The sequence below is a fragment of the Pan troglodytes genome, chromosome 16 (genome assembly GCF_028858775.2).
Source record: "Pan troglodytes isolate AG18354 chromosome 16, NHGRI_mPanTro3-v2.0_pri, whole genome shotgun sequence".
NCBI lineage: Eukaryota > Metazoa > Chordata > Mammalia > Primates > Hominidae > Pan > Pan troglodytes.
In genome coordinates, this window is record NC_072414.2 from 92011718 (window position 1) to 92028924 (window position 17207).

Consider the following 17207-nt stretch of genomic DNA (forward strand, 5'->3'; position numbering starts at 1 on the left):
TATTTTTCTAGATTTCTTCATGTTTCTTGTGAATTAGGAGATGTGGATGCTGCACAGGTGGGCAGGGGAGGGTACCAGATTGTCATCTTAAAGAGGGTAGTCAGGGTAGGCCTCATTGAGAAGCTTATATTAAAAAACAAACAAACAGAACTCAAAAAAGGTGAGGGAATTAGTCATGTGGATAACTGGGAGAAAAGTGGCAGGGAGGAGTAAACAGCCAGCATGAAGCAACTGTGTCCCTGGTGGGGTCCAAGAAGAAAAGGAAAACCAGTACAGCTGGAATAGAGTAAGTGCAGGGGAGCATAGGGCAGGATGAGGCCCAGAAGGAAGAAAGGAGGGGGCACACGCCTGCACCAGCAAGGCTGCATAGCAGGGAAGAATTGAGGGATAACGGCATATGTACGCTCTCCTGCCATACCCAACATCAACCACAACACAGTCCTACAAAAGCAGGGAAGGCACAGACTGTTGATACAGCAGGGCCTGGAGCCCTGAAGTGTGGCACTGTCTTCACCTGGATTTGACTGATACATGTCCCAGGCCTAGGGCAGCATGCCCCAAATCCTTGGTTCTCAAAGGGTTCACAGGGAAGCATCTGGTCTTCTGCACTTTCTTCCCCAAAAGAGTGTGAGTGTGTTGGATAGAGTTCAAATAATCAGTATGTCAGCATGTTCAGTTCTTTGTCCTCCATTTTAAAGTTTAACTTCCTCGTAGTTTCCATAAACAACCTTTTCCACCAGTTTTAATCAGTAGTTCACATCTGTTCCCCTGGTCACCTGCTCCGTCCTGATTCATCCTGGTCACCTGCTTTGACCTGAGTCACCCCTGGTCACCTGCTCTGACCTAAGTCACCTTTAGTTCCCTGTTCCTAACCGTTTTTCCTGCCAAACTGCTCACCACACCACTCTGGCTTATACCCTTTCTCTCTTTAAAATAGCCAATCAGAATTAGCTTAGACTGTGTGGTCCAATCCTAGCCAAAAGGGGAATAACACAGCAGTAGGGGCTACCTGCGTCAGGAATAAGAACCCCTTCCTCTCCCTTGTTCAGGTGTGCTCTCGCCATTGCTCCATCCATGAGTCACACCTTCTGTCTTTTGCTGAGAAAATTCTTTGAGTGCTAGTTCTTCTTTTCGGCACTGAGGAATAAGCATTTGTTTCTAACAATCGTGACATTTTCTCAAGTGTGCACAGTCACTGCTACCCCACAGTCAGATTCCTCTAAAGAAAGTGTCACTAGCCTTGCAAGCAGGACAATCACCACTGACCAGCTGAGGCTGGTGGCCATGAAGGGGGCTGTCATTCCATCACTCCCCTAAGAAATCCTTTCTGCTAGTTATTGGAGAGGAAAAAACACATTTATTTTATTGCTGGTGAAACTCTCGAGGCAAAAGCAAACAGGAAAACATATTTTGCAGTTCCTTGGGAGCCCAGGAATAAATGTTCAGCTTCAATGTAAAAGGCACGTGGGAAGATCTCACTTGATATGCATTTGGATTTTGAGCTTCTAGGGAGAAAGGAGTCACAAAGCTGAGCGAATCATTGCTTGTTGCCCTCTAACCGAATTCCTCTCATGAAAATATGATTCTGAAGGAAAATAAAATACCACATCCCCTGCCTCCTCTCTTTGGGGTCTGTCTTTGAATGACAGTAGCTTTCCTTTCCTCCCTCAGTAACAGATACCCCTGGGCTCGCTTTCCAGCCCACCCCTCTCCAGCTGGGTGAGCCTGGCTTGTTTCCTAATCTCTCTTAGCTTCTATATTCTCATCTGTTAAAATGGGGTTAAAAGCCCTTGCCTTTGCGGTTGCAGTCAGGGTTGTGTGTGACAGTGCAAGGACAAAGTCCAGCCTGGGAGACTGTGAGTCCCCAGTACAAGTGCCTCCCTCCCTCTGTCCCTCCTCATCCAACCGGGATGCAAGCGCTTGGCTCCTAGAAGGGAAAATAGCTCCAGCTCTCATGGAGCAGGCAGTCTCTGCCCAGCCTCCACCCCACTTAATCCTGCCCTGTAGGACCAGCTCAGCCTGGCCCGCCACATCTCACCGGCCCTGCTGAGGACTCCACAGTGGGCAGAATGACCACTCTGTCCCTTGGCTCAGCTGGGCACTATCCACTTCCCCAGCCCCAGTGTCTGGGGCCCTTTTCTCTGCCTGACGTCCTCCCTGGTTATCCCATCCACACAATCTCATGCTGTCTCCACATCATCAAGGGACTCCCTGAAACCTGCTCTTTACTGGCATCTCGGTGCCATCCATGCACTGCAGGGACTGAGGGGGCAGACAGGATGCCTCTTGGCAGGCACTGTGCCTGTGCATGAGCCTTAACACTCAAGCCACACAGTGGCTGATGGTGAGTTTGGGCACCGCTGCAGGATGCTGGGGACGATCACATCCTAGGGCTCATCACATCTCCCCAGGGAGGTGTCCTTCAACCCTGCTGCTGGGGGCAGGAGGCACAGGCATCCAGTGGGAGGCTGACATGGGTGACAGCTTCCCACTGGTCTCCGGAGGGGACCCTCGCAGGCGTGCTCCCCAGGGGAATGGCAGGGCAGAATCAGCACTACAGTGTGGATAAACGTCCTTTGGGGAAACAGCCAGTAGGAGACAACAGCCTGGTTTTAAGGAGCTGCCCTTTTCTGCAACCCCAAAGGTGGCAGGCAATGCTCCAACTGCAGGTTGTGTCCCAATTTCCTAAACTAACTTATACTCAGACAGGAAGCACTCAAGAGGCAGCATCTGTCTCCAGGAGTCCGGGCTAATGGGCACTGGGACCGCATTCTGGAGGCAGCCTGCATGTGCCTGTGTGCTTTGGTGCTGCTCCCGAGTGCTTGCTCCAGGAACCTGCCCAGCCATCCACACATCCTCCTTGGGACCAGGTGTGCTTCTGAGTGCCAGTGCTGGAATAGCCCTCCCTCAGGCTGACCACCTGCTGCCTGGCTGCTGAGTTCTGCATACCCCTGGCTGGTTCCCCTTCTTCTGTCCTCCTTCTCCACAGGATGGTGCAGGTTCTGCTCCCCTAGCCCCGTCACGGCCAGGGCCAGGTGGACCACAGGCTCCTGGCCTTCCCCTGTGGCCAGGGCCTTCCCTGTCTGCTACACAGATGGCCACAGGCATGGAGACTGCCCTGCCCTGGGTACCCACATGCCCCTCTTGGCACCCGCCACCCATAAAACCAGCCAAGTCACAGACCTTGCTGTTTGCATCATGGTGAAAAAGTGTGCAATCAGGGGTGAATGAGACTTGAGTTCAAATCCTCGCTCTACTACCTACTAACAAAGCCATTTTCAATGTTTCCTTACTTTGACTTGGTGTTGTCATCTGTAAACCAGGGACAGGATCTCGGGAGCTATGGTGAAGACTAATTGGGATCACACATGTTGGAAGCGTTAGTATCAAACACTTAGGCACTGCTCAACAAGCGGTAACTGTTTAATGGGGTTATTATCATATAATCAATTTATTACTTGTTAAATTTTCCCAATTTGATACGCTCAAATGTTTAATAGTTTTAACCCTCTTGTTGATCCATGCAGTGTTTGAAGTCAGGCGACAGTGTCCTGCGTCTCTAGTGTCCTCAGGTTTCCATATTAAAATGTTAGGCTACCGGAGTCAGTAGTAACCCTGAAGGATTCCCCTGCAAAAGTGCCCGTGTGGGGGACTGTGTGTAGATGTGTGCCTGCAATTACATGTGTAGGTGTGTATGTGTGTATGGCTATATGGGGTGCACATGTGCAAATGCCTGTGAGAGTGTGTTTATGCATGTCTCTGTATGCGAACGTGTGTGTGCATATACATGTATACGTGTGCTTGTGTGTGTATGTGCCTGTGCTGAGTGTGAACGCCCATGTCCTCCAGCAGAAGCCAGACCTGCTGTGGGAGGGCTGGATCCATGCTCTGTCCCGAGCCAGCCCTCCCACGGCTGCTTACCTCCATGTTTCTGCAGAAGGTGGCATTCGTGCCAAACAGGATCTGGCACTGCTCGTTGGCACTGTAGTGCATGCCCGGCAGCTTGTGCGGGAGGCGTACTGTGTGCTGGCTTCTGGGGTCCGTGACTAGCAAGCAGGTGCTGACTTTTGACCTGAAACAGCCGAGAGGCAAGTTGACTTGCAAATGTACTGCCTAGGTTTTTTTGTTTTGTTTTTCTTTTTCTTTTTTTTTTTTTTTTTGAGTTTTCAGTCACTGAGAAGAAGGCACCTCCACGTTCCTTATGGAAAAAAGACGCAAGCACTGGACACACAGACTGTGCTTTTTTGCTGTGCATTCCTCTTTTTCTACATGGCCAAATGTGAATCTTCACTCTGAAGGCAGTAAGAACCTGGAGACTTGGGAGGGGCGTAGGAATGACATCCACAAGGCTGATGGACTTTTACTGGGGAGTTTGAAAGCTTTCTTTGATGAAAATGATTTTGGAATAGATTATCGTATTTTCTTAGACTATGGCTCTGAGCAAAAACTATCATGAATAAAGAACAAGTTAGACTTGTTTTACTTTAAATAAAATTAAAGTGCTTATTTCCAACTCGTCAGGTTCTTTTCGAGTGCTTGTGGGACCTCGGTGTATCACTTGACCACGCTATCCCTGAAAGCCACTGGCAACACCCGCCGAGGACTTCAGGATTTCAACTGGGGTGGGAGCATTCATTTACAATGAGAGGTGCATCTCTAAAAGAGTGAACTGGGGGCCGGGTTTGGGGGCTCACACCAGTAATCCCAGCACTTTGGGAGGCTGAGGTGGGTGGATCACTTGAGGTCAGGAGTTCAAGACCAGTCTGGCCAACATGGGGAAACTCCTGTCTCTACTAAAAACACACAAATTAGCCAGGCATGGTTGTAGTCCCACCTGTAGTCCCAGCTACTTGGAAGGCTGAAGCAGGAGAATTACTTGAACTCAGGAGGCTGAGGTTGCAGTGAGCCAAGATAGCGCCACTGCACTCCAGCCTGGGTGAGAGAGTGAGACTCTGACTCATAAATAAATAAATGAATAAGTGAACTGGGGATTGCGAGGCTCTGGCTCTAAAGGAGGTTACTTACTACAATGCTTTTATTTCTCAATTTCTAAAGGCAGATGGTTTAAGGCAGAAAACCCAGTCACTTGCCAAGATTCTTAAGGAAAGAGTTGCATGAACACAAGACACAGACTGATCCTGGTTTACATCTGGGCTCACACACACTACTTGTCACCAGTGCTATGTACATGAGCAAATAAAAACACCTGATCTTGGCCGGGCGCGGTAGCTCACACCTGTAATCCCAGCACTTTGGGAGGCCGAGGCAGGCAGATCACCTCGGATCAGGACTTCGAGGCCAGCCTGGCCAACATGGCGAAACCCCATCTCTACTAAAAATACAAAAATTATCCGGGTGTGGTGGCATGTGCCGGTAATCCCAGCTACTGGGGAGGCTGAGGCAGGAGAATTGCTTGAACCTGGGAGATAGAGGTTGTAGTGAGCCAAGATCACACCACTGCACTCCAGCCTGGGAGACAGAGTGAGACTCCATCTCAAGAAACAAACAAACAAACCCAACCCATCTTGTGGCCATGACCCTTCTGGGTGAAGTGAAATAACATCAAGGGGCTTACAGCATTTCCTAAGATCTGTGGTATCAAATACTCAGTGGGAAGTAGACTACATTAAAAGTAATGAGTGCATTGTTAAGCTGGTTTACCACTGAACAATTTCCCCAAGAACAAGGAACGTCATGAAAAAAGACCCAAGATGGCACCTTTGCCACTACATCCTGAATTCATCGGGTACTTGAATGTGCTAATGGACTGAGAAGCTCCATCTGCAGGTGAGAGTCGCCGACTCACTGCTGTCTCCCAGGGTGCATGAATTCATACAGCTAAGTAGCTCAGTGACCAGGGTCTGCACAGTCACTCTGTAAACCCAACCCCGAGGTCTTGACACTAAGGGACCCGCATCGTCCACAGCTACAGACTGTGACAAAGGTCTGAAATCAGATGGCCGATTCTTCCACAGAAATCTGAGAATGGAAGGGTGCAGACACCTTCTGGGAAGAAACTAGCAGTGAGATAAACACAGCCCTCCCCTCCCCAGAGGTGAGGAAGGTGAGCAAACCCACCCCTCATCCCCCAGCAAATTCACTCCCTCTCTAGGCAAGCGGCCTTCATCTCCACACCAGGAAATGCTCCATTCTGCAGCGGCCCAGGGGCGCCCCAAGGTGACCACACAGTCACAACACTGCAGAGGAATGAAATGGGTTTCTTTTCAAGACAGGGTGACTATGTTGACATTTGAATCGATCAGCAATTACGTAATGATCACCCACTGTGCGCCCATCGCTGGAGCAGATGCGCATGTGGGAGATGTCCTTGCCATTATAGGACACTGTGCTGACCGCCTCTTGAGGCTAGATGCAAATCCCAAAAGAGAGTCATTTCTCCACTTCACACTTGCTGAGACTCCAATACTTTTGTCTTTTCGAAGTACTTTTGATTGCATTCATCCTATAGAATAATTCCAGGACTTACTTGAGGAAGTTTTCAAGGTCATCTCGGCTGCAGGAGGACCAAGAGAGGTCACTTGGGTTCCGGCCTTTCACCCACTCTCCTGACATGATGTGGGACCTGCCAGCGCAAGATGAGTGGTCATCGTCGTGGTTCATGCCCAAGCTGTCCAAGAAGGAGGAGAGAGGGATGCTTACGCTACAGGCTTCTCATTTCCAGTTCCTGGTGCTAGCGGACCATGCTAAGGTAAATCAAGTCTTAAAAACAAAAACTGACGTAACGTGAAAGTGGTTCTCACACAGCAGACCCACAGTCATGTGTTTTCACAGAAATAGAGGGTGAGGATTTGCTTATTTAGTGAATGAAGAGAAATTGAGCAAATGACAGACACTAATAGCATTCACTAAATAACAATAAATCAACAAAGTATATTAACTCCGATAATTAATTGTGACATGATAATTCTTAAACTTTAAGCTCCTGATGGCTAGACTTGTTTTCTTAAATATTCCAATGTTCAAGGTTTTGGTGTTTCTGTTCCTTAGAGATAATCACTGTGCTAAAGGGAATCACTGGGTACCATCCTAGACATTGACTTATAGAATGATCTGAATCTAAGCCTTCCAACTCATTACAGAGTATGGCTTTTCTATCTTTCACATCTAACAAGATCACACCTGTCACCTTCCCTATTCAGCTATACCTGAGAGATACCAGGATGCCTGTCTAGGCCTGGAGGGCTCATCACACTGTGAGCTGAACAGTGATCTTAGCTTATACACGTGCCCTCACTGGGGTGAGCCAAGACATGCAGCACGCAAGATCCAGTGGCCCACAGTTTGCTGACCCAGAGTTCTTATGCCCCAATGTGTATAAGGATGACCATCTTTCAACAATCTCAGTGGAACAACGACAACAAAAAAGAACATGTACTTTCATTCATTCAAAAATATTAGACACTTTCCAAGTGCCAGGTAACGGACCACAAGGAAAAGACCTCAAATCACTGCCAGCTTGGGAGAAGAGATGAACACTGACACAGATAATGGTAAAAGAGGTTTCTAAACTCTGCTCTAGAGCCACGTTTTCCTAGTTTGCTCATAGATATCTGACCATCTTTCGTCAGCAACCCTGCTTGTTGCCTAATGGTGGTGTCTCCCCAAAAGAAACCCATCCTGTCTTCTCTGCATGCCTGCAGGCCACCCCCCCACCCTTTTGCCTACAGAGATGCTCCCTTGGCCAACTCCCACGTGGAGTTGGATCAGCTGAAGTCACCCATGTCCTTTGGAGGATCTGCTGCCTGGCGCTCATGTGTTCTGGAACTTTGGGCTAGCGGGGCCCTCTCTGATCACCCACATGTGACTTCCCCCATCAGTGGAGTGGGGGCATCCTTACCAATCTTCCATTGTATTTATTCTTAAACCTACTGATGTCAGTGACACTTGTTATTTCAATTCATACATGTGGCTACATGTTGGGTTAACCAACGAAATATGGGGACAAACACCAAGTTGTTGTTCTCATGAAAACAGATTTAGCCAGTAGCTAAGATAGACTGCTGTCCAACTGGGTGTGGGCAAGACAACTGTGAAAGATGAGGAATAAATCATAAAAATCTGCTCCAAGGCTGCTTCACAAGTCTTTTACAATCCTTTTTATGTGTATACAAACACACACACACACACACACACACATGCATATATAAAAGAAACTAGATTCAAACTCTTATTATAGGCATGCTTTGTGTGAGGAAACTTTATTAGTCCATTTTCACACTGCTATAAAGTGTTTCACACTTGAAACTGGGCAATTTTTAAAGGAAAGAGGTTTAACTGACTCACAGTTCTGCCAGGGAGACCTCAGGAAACTTACAATCATGGCAGAAGGTGAAGGGGAAGCAAAGACCTACTTCAAATGGTGGCAGGGGAGAGAAGCACAAGCAAGGAAAATGCCAGATGCTTACAAACCCATCAGATCTCGTGAGAACTCTCTCGCTGTCACAAGAACAGGACAGAGGAAACCACCCTAATGATCCAATCACCTCCCAGCGGGTCCCTCCCTCGACACATTGGATTACAATTCAAAATGAGATTTGGGTGGGGACACAGCCAAACCATATCAGAAGGTGACATGGAAGTCCAATTGGCAGACACCCGTCCTCAAAGAAGAGGCTTTCCCTCTCCATTACAAAATTGTTGAAAAAAACTAATGTTTTTATAGCTTAAGTTAAAACAAAATGTCTAAGGCACTTACATATAATGTCTTGATATTTCTCCACTTGAATCAATTTTTTGCTTAATTGCTCAAGTGACCAACTAGAGTCATTTCTGAAAAGGGAGTGTCTGCACCGCCACCTAGGTATAGATGGCCATATTTTCGCGTGGTCTGGACTGCTATCAACCTCAGACCCTCCTGACTGGAGGCCCACAGGCTCTTCCAACTCACCCTATTTTCTCAGGGCAGCAGAAACTGGTGCAAAGCGAGCATTTGGTGAAAATATTTATTGAACGAATTATCTGTTTAATAGCAAAGAAAGTGCCAAAAAAATACCGGACAACTCACATCCATGACAAGTGTGTTGATCTGGCATGGTGGCAGACTGCTTGGCAGAATGGCAAAAGCCACCTCTCGTTAGATTCAGTCTCGTCCTCATGCCTCAGTGTCAGGTATCCATCCAATTAGGGTTAAAGGAAGACTGAAGAAATTATCAGACAAATATGGCCAGTGAGAACAGTTTAGCTATATTCTTTTTTTTTTTTTTTTTTTTTGAGATGGAGTCTTGCTCAGTCACCCAGGCTGGAGTGCAGTGGCAGAATCTCGGATCACTGCAACCTCTGCCTCCCGCGTTCAAGCTATTCTCCTGCCTCAGCCTCCCGAATAGCTGGGACTAGAGGCACGCGCCAGCACGCCCGGCTAATTTTTGTATTTTTAGTAGAGACAGGGTTTCACCATGTTGGCCAGGATGGTCTCAACCTCTTGACCTTGTGATCCGCCCGCCTCGGCCTCCCAAAGTGCTGGGATTACAGGCGTCAGCCACTGCTTAATGGTCACTTTGCTGAATAAAGTGAGTTCTATTTTTTCAATGCAATTACTCAGCTTTTTACTTTACTTTTGGGTGAGCAACAGAAAATGTTTACTTATATACAAGTGCATGAGAAAGCAATCTCCATTCAGCTTTAAAAAAATCCTGTTACAAATAAAAAAGATTTTAAAAATATATTCATCCTTGGCACCAAAAAAGTTCTTTTTACTTTCACTCTCAGTATGAATTCTTCTTTTTGAGGTTCATTTTCTTTAACTGTATTTCATAGTGGTAAAAGCACTTCACGAGAGCTGCCCTCTGAAGTTTTTAAGCTTACAATACAGTATTGTGGACTACAATTGCAATGCTGTTCAGCAGCTCTCCTGAGCTCCACTGAAACTCGATGCTTACTGATGAGCAGCTCCCCCTTCCTCCTCCCTCCAGCCCCTGGCAATACAAGCCCACTCTTTGATTCTATGAATTTGACTATTTTAGATGCCTTATGTAAGTGGAATCCTGCAGTATTTTTCCTTCTGCAACTAGCTTATTTCATTTAGCATAAAGTAACGGATTAAGTTTTAAAATATATATGAAGCTCCTACAACTCAATAGCAAAAAAACTAACAACCCAGTTAAAAATGGGCTAAAGACTTGAGAAGACGTTTCTCTAAAGAAGACATACAAATGGCCAGCAGGCACATGAAAAGATGCCCAACGTCACTAATCATCAGAGAAACACAAATCAAAACCCTGATGAGATACCACCTTACACCTCTCATGATGTTTACTACGAAAATACAAAACATGACAAATGTCTGTGAGAATGCAGAGAAATTAAAACCCCTGCATGGCGTTGGTAAGAATGCAAAATGGGATAGATGCTATGAAAAAAACAGTATGGAGGTTCCTCAAAAAATTAAAAATAAAACTACTGCATGATCCAACAATTCTATTTCAAAATATTTATGCAAAAGAATTGAAACCAGAATCTCCAAGAGACATCACTCCCACGTTCAGTTATAGCATTATTCACAATAGCCAAGATATGAACCCAACCTAAACAGCCACTGATAGATGGATCAATAAAATGTAGTCTATACATACAATGAAATATTATTTAATCTTAAAAAAGGAAATTCTGCGATATGCAACAACATGGGTGAACCTTAAGGACTTTATGTTAGGTGAAACCAGCTTTTTATTTTCTTCTACCTGGTAGCTTTTTCTTTCTCTATTTCATGTTAACTGTTGAAGGAACTGACTGGTTTTTCAAGTATGCTTAGCAAAGGACATTAAAAGTCAACTATCTTAAATTTGACTTAGGGTTTGATTTTCTTTCTTTAAATAAAACTGGTGAGAGAGTTTTTAAATGAGCAGGTCTTCTGAAAGTTCTGATGGATTTCAATGAACTCTGCCAAATGTACAGAGGTTATAGAAATAAAATGTCTCAGTGGCTCCAGCTGCCACCTCATGGTGTAACCATTGCATGTGGACCAGGTCAAATTGCTATCTCCAGCCTTGGCAGGCATGTTCCTAATCAGCATTAACAATGTCTCTTCATAAGGGTCACAACTCACAGACCCTGGAGTCCTAGTCTGAGTCACAGACTAGAGTCTCTACTTGGAACATGATCTTGCACTTGGAAGCAACGAGGTAAATGCAAGGCCTTCATTGTATCAATGATGTGAAACATTCAGGAATGTAAGCCTAAGAGAAAGGAACGTTTTGCCTCTTTAAGAACATGCATAGTTTCAGGAAGCCACAGGGTCTGGAACCATGAGCTGGGTTCTGGCGAAAATCATCTGGGAACTTACACAGAGGTTGCACTTGCCTGGGTCACTGCCCCTCAAATACCCCACTCAGAAAACCCGTTTCTCCTGGAACGGCCCCCAAGTAAAGAGGGTCTCATCAGCTGCAGTGTCAAACGTTACAAAATTTGCACATTCACCAAATGGATACAGCATTATCTTACTCTGAGAAATATTCAAGTCCCTGAAGAAAACAACTCTCCCTGTAGGCATTCTCTAAAACCTCTTTCCCTACCTTGGCCAGGATCAGAGGCATCTCCCACCTCAGGTAATGAGAACTTTTCAAACCTGGGGCACAAGTTGATGGAGGATCAACACATGAATTAAGTATTCTAACTGTGCACTTGGACAAGCTGCTCCCATTCTCCCTGGCTGGGATCTCCTGGGCAGCTACCAGAAGGGTTTTTCAAACATGGATGTTGCTTGGAAAACCGCAATGGGAGGAGACTCAAGCCCTGGGAGGATGGTCTCATCATTTATGGAAGAAAATTTCATGAGCTTTCTCAGTGGACAACTTGGTTATCAAATGAAAGGGGCTCCTGCTTCCCACAGGGCCTCTTCTCCTGGCCACAGAAGCTGGTGATTCAGGAGACACACAGGATGGTTACAAAAGCGCTCGGAAAAGACGGCTGTGCTGTTGGCAACTCTATATTCCTCACAGGGATGTGGCCGACCGAAGCACACCACGTCCAGTGAGCGTTTCACTCTGCCGGCCGAGAGGACTTCCCCAAGGAATGTTCCAGTCAGCAAAATCAGCCGAGTGGGATTCTTGGGTTTCTGGAGCTTGTCTCTAATATAGATCACGCTTGATCTCCTTTAAAATGTTTACATGCCAAGCGGCTCATCACTTTACAGTTCGATTAACCAGCATTGGGCCGGGAGGAGGCTTGATACTTGAGGCTGACATCAACTACTGTCTAGGCTATTTTTAGTTTAAATTAAAGATTACTTTGACTGAGAAACTCATGTTATTTTAAGTTTATGTCCCAGGGCATTTATTATTTCTGGCAACATTATATTTAACGAAAACGTGTGGCGTTAAGTATGCCCAGTCATTTTAACTTTCAGTGACTGAGGGGCTGAGGGCACAGATGGGCCTTGTGTCTCACGTGGCCCAGCTTTATCAGACACAGTCATAACTTCATGGCCTTGAGTTGATTTTCTCTTAAAATAACACGCTGCTCTGTATTTGTTTTGGGAGACACAAAGCACACCGTGCGGCGAGTTCTGAGAGGATTCCCACAGCGCTCGACCCCTCCTGGCTTCTGAGTCTCGCAGGACATGAGCAGGTGTTCTAGACGGAACCTCTGCCACTCCGGAAGCTTCGGCTTTACCTGGCTCTGAGCCTACCTGTCTCGCAGAAGCTTTGGGATTTTGATGTCAGGTGTAGGCGTCAGGTCCGGCCTCACCTCAAAGTAGTCTTGGCTGAGTCTGTGGAATGAATCCCCGGAGTGGGATGAAGAGCTTGGGCTCCCGTGAACACAGCGTCTCCATGGAAGGCTGACTCCAGCCCTACTTCCATAGCCCTGTGGGGACACTGCCTGGCAATTCCTATTCAATAGATGCTTATTGACTTTGCAGTAACTGGAATGGCCCCCCATGGCAGTTTCTAAGAAATAGTGGGCAGATGTGTATTTATTATTGCTAATCAACATAACAATAATTAACAGGCCAGCTCTGCACTAGAGGGGAAATTCTCCAGTCAGTACCTCTTGCCAAGGACCAGATTGTGCCCCCAGTCTTGAGCTACTCAGAAACGCTACCTACAAGATTAAATGCCACTAGGGGATAACAGGCTGCACTCATTTACAGGTAGAAGAACAGGGTCAATTCCCATGATCATCAATAACCCCATTTACGGAGAACAAAACAAATAGGCAGCAATAGCATGAAAAGCCTCTCACTGCGGAGAAGGTACTTGTTTGTGTTTTGTAAAGAAAAATGAGCCCACCAGCTTTCAGGGATTCAGCAATAAGGCAAACCCCAGAGTAGACTGGGGGTCGCCATAGATTTAGCTGTACTTCAAATGCACATAGTACCATGTCAGTAAGAATCATCCTAAAACAGTACAAACTTTGGAATCACCAATGGATAAATAATGACCAATATAGTGTTGGTGTTCAGTGTATTTTTCTAGAATAGACAACATCACAGCAGGTAAATATGGATAACACCCATACAATATACACAGCCTCTCTAAGCTAACCAGAGTACTGAAGTGACAAGCAAGTACTCAATTCTTGAATCTATATACATGGGATTTTGACATAAGGTGCATGAGTCAGGTACAGCCTTCACTCAAAGTAGCCTTGCCTGGGTTTGTGTAGACATATATACGTACATGTAAGTGTAGGTATATACCTGTCCTATATACGTATATATAACTACGTAGTTATATATACGTATATATAACTACGTAGTTATATATACGTATATATAACTACGTAGTTATATATACGTATATATAACTACGTAGTTATATATACGTATATATAACTACGTAGTTATATATACGTATATATATATATATAACTACGTAGTTATATATACGTATATATATATATAACTACGTAGTTATATATACGTATATATATATAACTACGTAGTTATATATACGTATATATATATATAACTACGTAGTTATATATACGTATATATATATATAACTACGTAGTTATATATACGTATATATATATATAACTACGTAGTTATATATACGTATATATATATATAACTACGTAGTTATATATACGTATATATATATATAACTACGTAGTTATATATACGTATATATATATATAACTACGTAGTTATATATACGTATATATATAACTACGTAGTTATATATACGTGTGTATATATATAACTACGTAGTTATATATACGTGTGTATATATATAACTACGTAGTTATATATACGTGTGTATATATATAACTACGTAGTTATATATACGTGTGTATATATATAACTACGTAGTTATATATACGTGTGTATATATATAACTACGTAGTTATATATACGTGTGTATATATATAACTACGTAGTTATATATACGTGTGTATATATATAACTACGTAGTTATATATACGTGTGTATATATATAACTACGTAGTTATATATACGTGTGTATATATATAACTACGTAGTTATATATACGTGTGTATATATATAACTACGTAGTTATATATACGTGTGTATATATATAACTACGTAGTTATATATACGTGTGTATATATATAACTACGTAGTTATATATACGTGTGTATATATATAACTACGTAGTTATATATACGTGTGTATATATATAACTACGTAGTTATATATACGTGTGTATATATATAACTACGTAGTTATATATACGTGTGTATATATATAACTACGTAGTTATATATACGTGTGTATATATATAACTACGTAGTTATATATACGTGTGTATATATATAACTACGTAGTTATATATACGTGTGTATATATATAACTACGTAGTTATATATACGTGTGTATATATATAACTACGTAGTTATATATACGTGTGTATATATATAACTACGTAGTTATATATACGTGTGTATATATAACTACGTAGTTATATATACGTGTGTATATATAACTACGTAGTTATATATACGTGTGTATATATAACTACGTAGTTATATATACGTGTGTATATATAACTACGTAGTTATATATACGTGTGTATATATAACTACGTAGTTATATATACGTGTGTATATATAACTACGTAGTTATATATACGTGTGTATATATAACTATGTAGTTATATATACGTGTGTATATATAACTATGTAGTTATATATATGTGTATATATACTTCCTAGGAGGTACCATATTCAACTGTGTCTGTCTACATCCTTCATACCCAGATTTTCTGCCACTGTTGGAAACAGCAGCCATTTCTTACAGCATCAGATAGAATTTAAACATATATATATATGTGTACATATATACATATATAGTTATATATGTATATATAACTATATATACACATAACTATATATGTATACATATAACTATATATGTATATATACACACATATATAGTTATATATGTATATATACACATATATAATTATATGTCTACATACATATATGTTATATATACATATATATACACATATATATTTATATGTGTATATATATGTGTATATATATAACTATATAGTTCTATATAGTTCTCTATAGGTATATAGGACAGGTATATACCTACACTTACAGGTACGTACATATATACACACATACATCTCCATACATTTATAATATTCACATCAAGTGGGCTTTTAACTTTTACCAAAAATTCAACTTATTGAGACAGATAAAGAGAGACAGAGAGAATGAAGCACGGGAGATTCTGTCCCCTATTCCAGTCAGCAAGCCTGTTTGCTTGTGCACACTGACACCCTGAGAGGGTGTGAGATAAAGCCATGTATCCATCCTTCTCTTGGGGTTTCTTGCTGCAAGCACCACCCCATGCTGAGGGTGACTCTGGTGCTTCATGATCCACATTTTTTTTTTATACAACACGGGCAGGAGGTGTGGAGTCTTAGTATTTGAAATCTAAATTTTATAATTTTAATTAATAGACAGGGTCTCACTCTATCACCCAAGCTGGAGTGCAGTGGCATGATCACAGTTCACTGCAGCCTCAAACTCCTGGCCTCAAGTGATCCTCCTGTCTCAGCTTCCCAAGTAGCTGGGATTACAGGTGCATGCCACCACACTTGGCTAGTGAAGTTTAAATTCTATCTGATGCTCTAAGAAATGGCTGCTGTTTCCAACAGTGGCAGGAAATCTGGGTATGAAGGTTGTAGACAGACACAGTTGAATATGGTACCTCCTAGGAAGTTTTCAAAGATCATTTGGACCACACTATTTTCACCTTTCACCCTTACTTTAGACTCTTGCTCTGTCAAGGTGCAGTGCACTGGGCAACTACCACTTTGTCTGAGCATTTCACTTATTTTACCAGTGTGTCTTCACAGCCTCCAGATGAAACAGGGATAGAAGCAGCCATCATCTCCCCCATTCTTGCTGAGCACCTTTGAAGGCTGTAAGAGTAGAGTGATTCGCTCAAGTCATGCAGAAGAGCAGAATCTGCACTCCTAGCTGGCCTTCTTTCTCTGAAACCATCTTTCCCAGACAAGTTAACAGTATCAGGCACCAGGCGCTAGCTGCTTAGTCTCCCGTATTCAGCACACCCTCCTCCACCCCTGCACTCCAGGGACACGTGCATACACAGTGGCCAGCTCCAGGTCCCAGCCAGCCTCCAATGTCCTGATGGCTTTGATGAGAAGGTGTCAGCAGCCAGGGAAGATGATACAAAGTACTCCTTCCCATCTAGAAGCATCCCTGGCTTTGCAGTCAGACCAACCTAGAAGAAAATGTCAGCTCTGCCTCTTGAGAAAGAAATATACCTCTGAGCCTTGGTTTCCTCATCTATGACTAAACAGGGATAATAATACTGAATGTCATTCATTCATTCAACAAGTATTTGTTGAATGCCTTCTGCATGCCAGAGCCTGTTCTAGGCACTGAGAATACAGAGTTTACATTCTCTAAAGGAATAGGGGTCAGGGTCACATGCGAAAACAGCCACCAAAGTGCCTGGCAGTAGTAGGCACAGTGGAGAAGAATGGCCTTGCTTCTTCTAAGCACACACATTCGCTTGAGCAAAGCAAGTTGCAGCCCCTCGAGCTGAAAACTCAGGTGCTCTCAGAGAGCTGTGGCCTAAGGAGGGAAGTCATCCTATAGGGCAGGTGGGCTGGCGGGGAAAGGAAAAGTTCCCACCCCACTTCAATGCCTTTATTCCCATTCTTTCTCTGCAATGAGCTAAGAGAACAACATGTCTGTTCTAGCAGATGTGGTTTAGGGACTGTGGTAAGACTCCTGGAGTAAAG

General features: G+C 43.6%; 1 protein-coding gene across 4 annotated transcripts in view; it reads right to left on the minus strand.

Moving 5' to 3' along the window:
- Positions 1-17207, minus strand: part of ADAMTS17 (ADAM metallopeptidase with thrombospondin type 1 motif 17) — a 385247-nt gene that overhangs the window by 180315 nt on the left and 187725 nt on the right. For all 4 annotated transcript variants that reach the window (XM_024349376.3, XM_054667215.2, XM_024349375.3 and 1 more), the window contains exons 9-10: positions 6488-6628; positions 3922-4072 (exon numbers count right to left, since the gene is read on the minus strand). In XM_024349376.3, the coding sequence (XP_024205144.2) occupies positions 3922-4072; positions 6488-6628 (292 nt within the window). The remainder of the gene's footprint in view (positions 1-3921; positions 4073-6487; positions 6629-17207) is intronic.